This window comes from Fusarium mangiferae, assembly GCF_900044065.1.
Source record: "Fusarium mangiferae strain MRC7560 genome assembly, contig: FMAN_scaffold015, whole genome shotgun sequence".
NCBI lineage: Eukaryota > Fungi > Ascomycota > Sordariomycetes > Hypocreales > Nectriaceae > Fusarium > Fusarium mangiferae.
The window spans coordinates 845,317-858,227 of record NW_024573935.1 but is presented as its reverse complement, the minus strand read 5'-3'; the positions used below and the strand labels follow the sequence as shown (position 1 = coordinate 858,227).

Below are 12,911 nucleotides of genomic sequence, written 5' to 3'. Positions count from 1 at the left end.
CTAGTCTCCGCTAGTAAGTGGCTTGGTGTGTCAGACAGATATTGGCCCCCGTTGTCAACAGGCTGTGTAGACGAGACTCGTTGCTGATTAAACCATCGTCAAATGAAGTTTGTATAAACTTGCGACATGCGGGGATCTTTAAGATACAAACCTTTCGGTGGTTACAGCGAAAAACTCTTAAAGTATCCTTCACGCGGTTTCTGAAATCAAGATCTTCACCAGTAGACAACAAGTATCATGGACCATCCCTGGAAAGACGGTAGTGAGATAATCACTAAATGGCCCAGTAGAATGAGAGGCCCGCCTCCTTCGGTGCCTCAGCCCCCGGTTTCAAGGCACTAGGATCGACAACCCTATCACAGATGTTTCATCTCACTCAGCTCACATTACCAAGCTTTATCAAGATTTGAATGTTTGTCCTGCTGTAACCTCTTAACCTTCTGTAGACGGAGGGAATCAAATATTTGATCGCATTGGCAATGCTCAAACAAGTGTCGAGTCTCTCATTTTCTCTCCTGTGACATCTCGCATTCATGTCTCACTGTTATCACTAATGCAGGCGAAGTTGGGGGATCTGACTTAGCGCTTGTGTGATTGGTTCTCGTCATCCCTGTTGCGATCCTTCTCGACTTGGAACACTGGTATTTGACCAAGGACGCTGCACCTACTATCAAATTCGACAGGCTTCATGGCATGTTAGGTTTCTATCTCATTTTCCAACGCAGCAGAATGCTTCACATTCTTATTGGAAAGGATTCCTATGCCCGGAGATGAGTGAAGTTACATGATTCTGGGAGTCCAGAGCCTCCAGCTGTTGAAACGATCGACTTCAGCTAACCGTATCTGGTTAGTATCACTTGCATCGCCGTCCTGAGTTATTTCCGGAACAAACTCAGCCTCTCTCGGACTCTCATTATCGCTGCGGATCATTCACCGGTGGCGTCCTTTACCTAGCCACTACTATCTCTTTGTCTATATCCTTAGTGCTATTGTCTTAGGTAGGTAACAAGCTTTACATGTCTAACCCAAACCCCTCACATTCTCCCCTACCAAGGCTACGTCTATCTCTTAGTTGAATACCCTAAACACCAGAGGATTCCTGGATGTGTCTCAACTCAGGTTTGTTTACGGCCCTTTTTATTTGTAAAGTCGCTGTAACGTTGCTGACAGATTTAAAATTAGAATCACGGCATAGTTCTCAACACTATGGTACTACATGATGCGCTCCAGGAGGCGGTATGTTTTTCAATACAGTCATAGCAAAATACACGCATGCTATAAAAAACACCATAGCACGCGAAGAGTAGGAGGGTGGCTAAGAAGACTAAGGCTCAACCCCGTGGAATGTTTCTTTCCAAAGCCTTGCTCCCTCCTCTGTGGCTCCGGGGAACCAACCGAGCAGAAAAGATACAATGTCCGGAGACATCGATCATCCAGAAATTCATAGCTGGCTTAAACTTCTACACAGCAGTCCAGAGACCAGATACAGCAGTATTAACAGCTGAAGCTGCCAAATACGGAAACAGGGGTGTTCTTTCATCATTGACCATTGAGGCGGCTAGTCTGACAAACAGGGGGGCAGGCACTGGTTGCTTGGCTCCGTTGGCTCTCGAGACTTGGGAACTGAACGAAACGCAAAGTGAATGACGCAACTTGATCACAGCGGAGGCATCGGACTTCATGCATAGAGTGTTCAATACTTTTGATTATCATTGGCCATTAATTCGGTAATCTATAGCATAAGCACGGGAGACTCGTCCGTTCCGAGTATCCGAAAAAGCCGGGCCATAAAATCGACGGACCCTCTTGTTCTCCGATATCCGTCAACAAGCTACCTTACGTGGCAATTGACTCAGGGCGGAGATAAGATACGAGCCGGTGATTAAACAAGACGTTCACGAGCTTGCATGCAACGTCACAGAGTCAAAAATAAGAGAATGATGGTAGGAAGTCCAGTACAGTTCTTTGATCAAACTGGATAAAGCACAAGATCTTTATCCAAACCTGGAGTTGTGTCAACAACTGAATGATGTCAGTCTCAGGCTCCGATTGGCCCCGAGCTCATGCGAAAGCCCGCCTAAACTCCGCGGATATGGTGGGGGCAAGTAGCTTAGGAGGCTTAGCTTACCTGCATAAGCAGAAGCTATCTATGAGGTGGAACTGAATTTTTGATCTCAATATTACGAGTGGTTTTTGTCTCACTCAACCTCAAAAACCTCTCACTTCGTATCCTCAAGCTTCATTCTTACGGACTATCTTCAATCTGCATGTTATCATCACAAAATCTAAAGCGGATGGTCCGGTCTCGCCTGTCAGCATCAGGGTAAACGCCACAAAGAGGGGCTCAAGATCCCTCATTCAGCCTAAGACGTCAGCATTCGAGGCTCAGCATCAATTCGCGCGTATATCATCAGAATAGCCTTCCATCGCAATCTCACCTAGTCAATTAGACTATACACATTAATCGCAATGAGTCGTTTAGCAGGTTGGTTCCGCTCCGGAACCGCGACGCCCGCCACTGAGGCCAACAGCGATGCTGGCTCAATCACCACCAAGGATACCATGGCCCGAGAGATGGAGGACATTGACGACGCCATGGCATCGTGCGGCCTCATCATGAACGACGATATCGACGGAGCATGGGAGAAGCTGCAGACTGGAGACTCGTCCTTTCACCAGCTAGGCCTGGCAGTCACCATCTTCATGCGCTCCGTGCTGGGCTTCGAAAAAGCCGTTATGACCGAAACTACCACCAAGCTCGATGAGTGTGAAGCCAAGGCCTGGGCGGATTACAAAAAGGCTCAGAAGCATGGCAAAGCTCGTGCGGGGAGTAAATTGTATCCTCCCGGTACAGAATTCGAGCTCGTTCGTGCGGAGACGCAGCTCATGGGCGCTGTGGTGGGTGTTTTGCATGAAAGCCTCATTGACGCGATGAAGAGTTTTCTCAAGCTTCGCAAGGCGTTCATGACACTTGATGCAATTATTGAGGCGGAGGCGAAAACACTCAAGGATATGCCTCAGTCAACTTCAGAGGCATCGCTGTCCGCTAAGCCTGTTACCGAATTGAATAAGAGCATGGAAAAGCTTGATATTGAATCGGCTTCTGGCACACAGACTCCTGCGAACGGAGACTCTTCAAGCTCGTCAACCACCGAGGATGAGAAGATTGATGAAGGTGCACCTCTGCGCGAGGCTCGATCGAAGCCTACCGAGTCCGACTCTGTCCTTCTTGAAAACCCTCTCGACATCTTTGTCCACTCCGGGGCCAACATGTGTTTTGGTATGATTCTTCTCATGTTGACCCTCGTTCCCCCTGCGTTCACTCGTCTTCTTTCCGTCGTCGGGTTCCGTGGTGATCGTGAGCGTGGCGTTCGTATGCTCTGGCGCTCCACTGCCTACGCCAACGTCAACGGCGCCATTGCCGGTCTTGTCCTGCTGTCTTACTACAACGCTCTCCTCGGCGCAGTCGACATTCTCCCCGATGCAAAAGATTTCGACGAGGGTGCTGAGATCGTTGGGCCTCCGCGAGAAAAATGCGAGAAGCTTCTTGCATCGATGCGCTCTCGATACCCCGACTCGCGACTCTGGCTCATTGAAGAGGCGCGCTTGCACAGCAATGAGCGCGACCTCCCCAAAGCCGTTGAAGTCCTCACCACCGGCGGCGAGTCCAAGATGAAGCAGGTCACCGCCCTCAATAACTTCGAACTGTCGCTCAATTCAATGGCCATTCAGGACTGGCCTCTCATGCGCGACTCCTTCATGCGATGCCTCGAGCTTAACGACTGGAGTCACGCACTGTACTACTACATGGCAGGCATCGCATCCGTCGAACTCTACCGCGACGCCGTTGCCGCGGGGGACAAGGATGAGGCGCGCCGCCAAAAAGTCAAAGCGGAAGAATACCTGCGTAAGGCGCCAGGTGTAGCGGGTAAGAAGCGCTTCATGGCGCGCCAGTTGCCGTTCGAGGTGTTTGTCCAGCGCAAGATTCAGAAGTGGGAGGACCGCGCTAAGAGCTTTGGCGTCGATCTCGCCGATGCGATTGGGCCCAGTCCCGCGTTGGAGATGAGTTACATGTGGAACACCATCAAGCGCATGGGACCCGCCGAGCTAGAGAAGGCAGTTGGGGGGATGAGTTGGGACAGATGTACTGCTAAGACGGAGGTCGTGGATAAGATCAAGGCTGAGGTTGATGAGATGGGAGCCTGGGCGCTCATCAGCGCCTCGTTATTCCGCAATCAGAAAAAGTTTGTCGAAGCGAGGGAATTGTTGGAGACGCATGTCCTTAAGTTTGACCGGTAAGTTCAAGTTTCACATTTCGCATTGCATCACGTCTAACAAGGTCAGTTTCGCATTTAAGGGCCCGACCAAGGATGACTACGTCCTCGCGGCAGCAGTGTACGAAAAGGGCGCCATCACATGGTCAGAGTGCTGCAATCCCCCCGGGGGCACACCGGATGAGATCGCGACGTACAGACGGGAAAAGTACGACGAGTGTGTGAAGCAAATGGATGTCGCCAAGGTATGGGAGACCTTTGTGCTGGACACTAGAATTGGCATGAGAGTACAGAGCGGCATTGAGACGCTCAGCTGGTTTGCCAAGAAGATGGGATATAAATAGATGGAACAAGCAATGGGACGGGTGGGAGTTTGTACACTTAGATGGCTGCACGTTATTTGCTGGGAAACGACTTCGACTTTAATGTCAATTGGAAGAATGGCTCCTTCAATTGCCGGCGCGTTTTGCTCTCAATCGCGAACTCCTCCTCTTACCGTCATCATCCCCATTCGTCAATTTGTCAATCCCTCCCTGAAGAGCACTCACACCGCTATCCAACTTATTCGCTGACCTCTCCTTGACATTATGTTTCTCTGCCTCAGCCCTCACATCATCGAGTACATCCCTCCCCCGTCCCGTATCACTCGCCCAGTCCAGAACTCCCCAGGCGCCGAAATTGCAATCGCCTCCGCTCGCGTAATGAATTGCTCTGCGACGCGTCATGCCACCCATGATAATGCCAGGGACGACACTGTACCCTGACGTGGTGATTGTCTCTTCAACCGTGCAGAGCGCAAGGAAGAGGAAGTACGTTACCATGTGAGGGCGCAGGGCGATGGCAGGTAGGTACATAGGGAAGAAATGATGCAGAAGAAAGGGGACGGGGTGATCTGCAAATACGAGAAGACTGTACGGCGCTGCTGATCGTGCGTGACTGAAGCGTCTGTGAAGCTTGCCAATTGCGCCGCTGGAGTGAAGAAGGTTGCGATGAATGTAATAAGTCAACACCTCACGCCCCGTCATCATAAGCACAATATGTTTCGCCAACTGCCACGGCAGAGGCAGCAACGCCGTCGGATTAAAATCATTCTCACCAACGAGATATGTAAACGCCAAATGCGACGTGCCCTCCAGCAACGTCACGCACAAGAGGTTCACCAGCACGAGGCCCAGCTGTCGCGTAAGCAAGCGCGCATCCCGCGGGGCAAGCGAAGCACGGGCGCCAAATTTGATAGACTCGGCGATGCTTGGCACGGCTGTGTCAAAGAGCAATGACACAAGCGACGGGAAGAGAAATAGTATTATGCGCATTGCGAGGGAGCCGATGAGGCGCACGCGGAAGGGCGTGTGGGTTAGGACGAAGGTCGTCCACTGGACGTAGAAGAAGAAGATGTTGAATGATGTGGACCATGATGCTGAGGCGGGGGAGAGGAGGTAGGATAGTATTGGGAGGGAGAGAAGAACGTCCATTGTTAGTGTTAGTGATGGGTATTAGGTTGTGGCGCAGATGTAGAGTTTTAGATTGGAAATGCCACGATATTTGTTGCTTAATTTTTGGGGGTTTATTTTAGTGAACGGGCGAGGATTGTTTCATTGGCATGACGTCGCGTTGGTTTTTATCCTGGAAACTGGGGAGATTTGGGATGATAATCTGGGGCTGGGGAATGACGTCGATGTGGCTAATGTGCAGCCAGCCACAAATCTGATTGATGAAGTCTCATGCAGGCAATGAAGAGAACAGCCTAAAATGCAGTGATCTCGATGTCATATCCATCTGGTAGCATCTGAGAAAAATCGATGCATCTCATTTCAGACCGGTCGAACTTGTAAACTTGGAGCAACGGCAATTGAGACGATGCTCGATGGACCCGATGCAGGTACCGTACCAACAGATGCAAGGGAGATAAATAAGCACCAGGGCCAGAAAATAATGGCCATGGTTCCATGCTTGGCAATAACAACAAACCAATATCAACAAATAATCTCTCCGTCTCTTTTCCCGGTAATTATACAGTCAATTATACTCCGTGATATGTCACTCAGCGCAGCCTAGCACATTGGATGAAATTGGTCTACTCTAACTCAGACAGCTCCAGTCTAAAACGAACATCCGCTGTGGAGCAGTGGAGTTTCCAGTTAATTGACCCGTCCGCCGCAGATCACAGAACCTCCAGCCAAGTATGTATTCGCCAAAAACTTCTAGATTTCCATTCTAGCTTTTGCTAACAGGTTAAAGTTTAAAGGTGAAACTGGCGTTCTAGATGGAGTCATTGGAATGGTAACGAGATGGAATGCTAGATTCATCGTTGGTTTGGTGCAGGGTCTAGGCTAACGGGAATGGAATAAGCTCCAGGGGAAAACTTAACTTTCAGGGGTCCAGAGAGTGGACTCAGGGGTGCATTGTCACTGAGGACGAGTGCGAGAGAGAGGCACAGCGATAAACAAAACAGAATGAGATCTGTAACTAGGGAAGTGTTTCTGTCTTGTTTTTCTTGGTCTAGAGATTTGTCACTCTTGGTCATGCGCACTTCCCGTCGGGACGCAGACTCCCGAGTTGGCGATAGCGTCCGTGGCACGTAAAGTGAGGTAAGGTAACCTTCAGCCCCTTGAGGCGTGGTATGTTGAAACCATTCCTCCCCCAGAATCTCGACTTGTCCTTTTCCCACTTCATTCATTTATTCTCGACTGTAGTAGAGTCTAAAAACATAAACAAATTCAGCTGCAATATGAGTCTTGGGCTCTAAGGCTGATTGATTGGCCCACGCTCCCTGTGTCTTAGCCTCTTGTATTCCCCCCCTAGCTTAGCCTTGTCCCCTCGCCCATTTTGTCTTTTCGCTTCTCCTCGTCAACCAACTTCCATTTGCGCGACCACCAAATTATTACCCAACCCAACCAATCTATCCTTGACAGCTGTTGATCTCTCTTCCTTTGTTATCTTTTCCTCTGGCTGGCTTCGTTTCCTTCTTTCTCCCTTCTCTGTCCTTCCACGCGACAAATCGGAAGATAAACCCACTTGGCTCAATCTAATATTCCTAGTACAGCCACCGCGATCCACCATCACCACTTCCACCGAACGAGCTAATATCCCCAGAGAGAGAATCCTCCCTCATCGTGACGCTTTTTTTTTACTCATCCCTTATTCCAAGGGTGAGAAGCCGCGCCACTCTTTGTCTGCGCGAGACACTATCGTCGACCCGCGAGACACAGCATCGTGAACCGCCTCCCTCCCTTGACATCCACTTCTTTTTCGTGACTCGATCTAGAGTCCGTCGCCCTAGCCATGGATTTTGACTCGGCTGATATCCCCCCTATCCCTACGCGCGCCCATAATCACCACGCTCATTCTCGACGACGTTCTCTCCAGGGCCCCTCCTCCTCAAAGCGCAACTCTGGTCTTCCTCCCGCCAGCCCCGAAGTCATCTCCAACCTCATCACCAGCCTCAGCGTCATCTCGAGGCCTGCGACGAACCATTTCGAAGCATCGCCCACGAGCCTGTCACTACCCGCGACTCCCGGGAACGGTAGCTTTGGTGTGGACTACGGAGCGTTTCATCAGCCTAGCCTCGACGACCTGAGACAAGACCCCGTGTCACTCGACGAACTCGCGGCGTTACCTCCTGTCATACGCACCTCGAAACCCCCAAGCGGCTATTCACCTTTGACAGCAACAAAAAGCCCTAGAAGTCCGAGAAGTCCAAGCCGCGAAGGTTCCGGTGGCCTGCGATCATTCATCCGAAATAGTACATCCCGACCGTCGTCAAAAGGATCTTCAGCTGCGTCCAAGAACGATGATGCCCAGAGTATAGGGAACCTTTCGATCGAACGTCGCGCTGCCTCGACCCCCGAACTGAACCACAAGCAATCACACGATAGCTGGGGTAGAAAAACAACAAGAGGTCAAAAGGGCCTTATGTACATGAGTTCCAAGGAGCGTCTGCGGGAGAAGGAAGCCGAAAGGAAGCGGGTTTCGGGCGGAGTCTCAGCTTCATCCTCTGGTGCTCTTCCAGGCGAAAGTGTTCACAGCGGCGGGCGCAGTGATCCATTCTTTGCTGAGACTGCGATCCGTGAAGAGTCACATTACGAGCTGCCAATTGAACGCCCGATGGATGCACCCTGCGCTATCCCCGCGCGGAATTCAAGTCTTGCAAAGACGGGTCCGCAGAAGAGATCGAGCGCGAGGAGGTCAAGACGGGAGGACGGTACATCGAATGATGTGATTCCAGAAGGCGAGGAGCACAGAACTCGAGATCGGGAGTCAAGTCGAAGGAACCAGAGTCATTCTGGTCATGTTCAGTCAAGATCATCCACACGATCACCAGTTTATGGTCTCAAGGACGCATCTCCGTCAAAGAGCACCAGCGTGGCGGGCAGAAGTTTCCTCGACGTTAATGACGGCTTCAGCGACGAAGAAGATGAGGGCGCGCCATTTCCCGCTGTGGCTCAAGGTCGAAAGCGGGATCAGAGCAATGACCGCAATGATCGGAGACGATCCGGTCGACAGAGCCCAGCACCAAATGAGGCCATCAAAATTAAGCGCAGCAGTTCCCGCCTGAAGCGTTTGTCTGCACCACTGAATCACAAAGTCGACGAACGAGCCCGCGATTCGCCCAGTCCTCAACCAGTGCAGAGCCATGCACCTGCTGGTTACGAGCGTCCTCAATCCGCCGACTCTGTTGACGATGCCGTCGAGTCTTATTTATGCTCACCCCGTTTATCGCAGAAGATTCGACATCCTCAAACAGGCCGCGTCATATCTTTCTCAGAAGTCGGTGACTCTGAAGGTTCTGCAGTCTTTTGCTGCGTTGGGATGGGATTGACGAGATACATCACCGCCTTTTATGATGAGCTGGCACTTACATTAAAGCTGCGGCTTATTACCCCGGATCGACCGGGTGTTGGCGATAGCGAGCCTTATTCTGATGGCACTGCTACGCCGCTGAGCTGGCCAGGTAAATTGATGTTCCTGCTTTTGAGAAGTACGCGCTAATGGTTGCAGATGATGTTTATGCTATTTGCCAGACCCTCAAGATCACCAAGTTCTCTATTCTCGCTCACTCCGCCGGCGCCATTTATGCACTTGCTACAGCCCTTCGAATGCCTCAGCATATCCGAGGTCGAATACACCTCCTCGCGCCCTGGATCCCTCCATCCCAAATGAACGTCTTCGGTACCTCACAAACTCTCCCACCAACCAACGCCATCCCTACTTCTCAACGAATTCTGAGAGCCTTGCCGACGCCTATACTGAAAGCTGCAAACAGTAGCTTCATGACCGCAACGAGCAGTTCAATCACTAGTTCTTTACCCAAAACACCACGACGAGGCAAGCGAAAGAATAATGGCGGGCGAGACAGCACAGCTAGTTCGCGTAACGTTACGCCGAGCTTGGATAAAGAGAACGTGTATAACAGATCACCCGGTCACGGCGACACGGAATTGGAACCTCCCAATGCCTCCGAGAACATGGACAGGATGAGCATTCCCCAAGGTACAAGAGGCGACTCAGACATCATCGCAGCCGCAGCGGACGCCATGGCGGACAAGGAACGCCAAATGACCTACGATCTCCGATTAACCCACGCCATCTGGGAACTCGCCACGACAGGCGCAAACCCAGCCGTTGACCTCCTCGTCTGCCTCGAGCGCCGTCACACAATCGGCTTCCGCTACGTCGACATCACAAGGCCCGTCGTCATCCACCACGGCAGCAGAGATACCCGCGTCCCCGTCGATAACGTAAAATGGCTCGGCAAGACGATGCGGCGCTGTGAAGTTCGTGTTCTCGAGGGTGAAGGCCATGGTCTCATGGCTAGCGCGAGTGTTATGGGCTCTGTGCTCATGGAGATGAGTAAAGAGTGGGAGGATTGGATGAAGGTCACTGGTGCAGATGGGAGGAAAGATCGCGAGAGGGGACGACGAGGGACGCTCGTGCGATAAGAGTGATGTTTTGACATACTTGTCCGATACCCCAGAGAGACGGGCTTCATGCTTGGTTTGGTTGAGGGACCAAGGTTGGAGTATGACATCTCGTTTGTTTCTTATATAACATTAATCTCGAGGACTGCCATGTCCCATGTAATGTCTTTTACATATCAACGCTTAATGATAGCTTCGCTCAATGATACCTCGACGCTTCTACTTTAGTTAAATTAAATTATCCCTCCGCGAGCATCCTCGTCCAATCAAACTTACGCCATCCCTTCTTGAAGCCCTCCACTCTAGGATCGCCCCTCATCCACCGTCCTTGCTTCTTCATAACATGCGGCTCCGCATCAACAATGCCCCCCAGGACTTCACGCGCGAAAAGATCGCCTTTTGGCCAACGGCCCGCATCTTCAACAACATGGCCCAATCCGCCATCTAGCGTAAACCACACGTGAAAATACGGCATCTCCTTCGCGATAGAGCGTCTGAATGCGGAACGGCCCATGCCGTCGCGCGCTTTTGCGCCTGTGTCGATGATCTTGCGATGCTGACTCCACTCCTCGTCGGATGACAGGAACGCCTCTTTGAAGTACGCAGGAGCCGTGGCGCCTTCTTCGTAGGGTATCGGGACAGCGACCATGGCTGCGTGCATGCGCCGATGGGGCTGCGCTGCGTTTTCGTAGAATACGACCTCGCGACCTTGTTCGTGATACATCCGTGTCAAGCTCTTCATGAAGTTGCGTATTTCCTCCCATTCATCGTCGTCGCACTCCAAGAGATTCGCGCGGTGTGCGAGAGGGACGATGACGGCGCCGCCGGGGGAGATCTCGGGTTCGGTCGCGAGGGTGAGAAAGGCGCGTGTTCCGAGGGCGATGACGGGTGCGAGGGGCGGTTGGTTCTTGTCTTCGTGATGGCACAGGGGACAATTGTCGAGAGCGCGGGACATTTTCTGGAACTCGGATACGGCCATGTTTTTGAGATTGATGTCGGATTTGTGCAGGCGCTTGGCGAGCTTCTCGGCGTTCTCGTCCATGTAATCCAAATCGTTATCGAACTTGCCATCCTTTGCGATGCGTTCCGCTAGACGGAGACCCTCGCCGCCAGCTTGGTTCTTTGTACGACGTTCCTCGCGGACCATGTCGTCAATTGTCATTTCTGTGTTCTCTTCGACGTTTCCGCGCTCACGACCGCGTTTATTGGTGATGGCTTTGGCTTCGTTACGCGTGCCGGCAAGCTGTCGATTATCCATTACGCTAAGAACGACGGCTTCGGGGTTGGATTGGGCTGTAGCGAACATTGCTGCTGCTTTGTTGTATTCTTCTTCGAGCTGTGCGGCATTCGGTGCGCGGCGGAGTTTTGCTTTCATCATTTGCGCGCGGAGACGGTTGAGGGCGGATTGGTCCATCACGGGAGTTGATTGGGGACGCGTGTCAGGAATAATGGTGCCCTGTTCAGGCTCGGGAGGTGGTGAATCTTTGCGCTGGTTCTTGATCCTCTCACGGTAGAGGTCACCGGTTGGCTTGTCGTGACCTTTGTAGTCTTTGCCGTAGATCTTGCGTCGTTCCATCTCTTCCTTCTCTTCCCGCGCGTCATCGAAATATCGCAGGTCACCGAAACGTTCCATGGCGACATCTTCAATTGGACGACCGCTTTCTTCAGCTGCTGTGTAGACAGCTTTGAGCTTTGTCATTCGCCATGAAGAGCCAGCGTCGCCGAAAGTGTAGTTTACAGTCGGTTCGGTGGGAATGTCAAGTTCATCGATGGACTTGCCCTCGTTGATGTCGTTGATGTGAGTGTTGATCTCGCGCTTGGACACGACACGCTTTGGCTCGGGTTTTGGGGGTGGTGACTTGTTCTTGTCGGGTCGGTGGATGTAGTCAACCTCGATGGAGGAGGGAGCTGTCATCCAAGAGTCTCGCTGGAGGGATTTTGATCGATCGACTGGGTCTTGGCTTGCTGGCTTCTCTTCATCGGGAATGGGGAGATCCTCTTTGGGGTCTGTCGTCTTACGATGCCGGTCGTCGCCATGTCGTCGCGATCGGTGGCTATCTTGGTCGTCGCGCGAATGGCGCGAGCGCTTACTCCGGTGACCGTCATCTTCGTCGTCATCTCTCCGACGATGGCGATGTCTATGTCCGCCTCCATCTCTGTCTCTGTCTCTTTCGCGCTCCGAGTCGTGTCGGTGATGATGCCTGTGCTTGCGATGTCGCTTTTCGTCGTGGTCGCGTTCTGCGCGCTCCCTCTCGGCCTTCTCAGCGGCCAGCGACTTTTCAAACTCGTCTAGGCCGTCCATTTTGAAGGAAGATGCAGGGCCGTGGATAGAGCACAATTGGAGTGTTGATGGAGAAAGTATTGGTTGGATGGACTGAGCTGTTACGTCAGGAGCGAAAAGCTCAAAGTGGGGCCATCTAGAGCTCAGGCCATGACGAAAGATTCAGAAGTAAGGCACCCTAGAGTGACTTCAGCTAGGAAATTCTTTTTATATGCGATACTGGCAGTTCATCTTTGGCAGAGCTCTTAAAGATGTAATGTGAGACTTGATCTTAATTATTTATTTATTTATTTTTTATTGTTTTTTCCTTTGAGGTGCTGATAGCTCTGATCTACAATGGCAACAAGTAACAGTTTATCAAAATGCAGCGAGCTGGTATCACGAGTGAGAATCCATACGAAGGCAGTCAGCAAAATATCTGAGGTGAATAAACAGAAA

At 51.5% G+C, this 12,911-nt stretch overlaps 4 protein-coding genes across 4 annotated transcripts; 2 read left to right on the top strand and 2 right to left on the bottom strand.

Annotated features, from left to right (window-relative positions):
* Nucleotides 1-2,469: 2,469 nt before the first annotated feature.
* FMAN_12878 (uncharacterized protein) lies at nucleotides 2,470-4,618 on the top strand (the record flags this gene model as incomplete). Its single annotated transcript, XM_041823371.1, has 2 exons — nucleotides 2,470-4,295; nucleotides 4,345-4,618. The coding sequence occupies 2 exons, from the start codon at nucleotides 2,470-2,472 to the stop codon at nucleotides 4,616-4,618; spliced, it is 2,100 nt and encodes a 699-aa protein (XP_041688958.1).
* A 105-nt stretch (nucleotides 4,619-4,723) lies between these two features.
* Nucleotides 4,724-5,746, bottom strand: FMAN_12877 (uncharacterized protein; the record flags this gene model as incomplete). Its single annotated transcript, XM_041823370.1, has 1 exon — nucleotides 4,724-5,746. One exon carries the CDS (start codon nucleotides 5,744-5,746, stop codon nucleotides 4,724-4,726), a length of 1,023 nt encoding a protein of 340 aa, XP_041688957.1.
* A 1,810-nt stretch (nucleotides 5,747-7,556) lies between these two features.
* Nucleotides 7,557-10,213, top strand: FMAN_12876 (uncharacterized protein; the record flags this gene model as incomplete). The annotated part of the gene is made up of 2 exons (XM_041823369.1): nucleotides 7,557-9,225; nucleotides 9,273-10,213. The coding sequence occupies 2 exons, from the start codon at nucleotides 7,557-7,559 to the stop codon at nucleotides 10,211-10,213; spliced, it is 2,610 nt and encodes an 869-aa protein (XP_041688956.1).
* A 217-nt stretch (nucleotides 10,214-10,430) lies between these two features.
* FMAN_12875 (putative cell cycle control protein cwf19) lies at nucleotides 10,431-12,494 on the bottom strand (the record flags this gene model as incomplete). The annotated part of the gene is made up of 1 exon (XM_041823368.1): nucleotides 10,431-12,494. The coding sequence occupies one exon, from the start codon at nucleotides 12,492-12,494 to the stop codon at nucleotides 10,431-10,433; it is 2,064 nt and encodes a 687-aa protein (XP_041688955.1).
* Nucleotides 12,495-12,911: the final 417 nt, after the last annotated feature.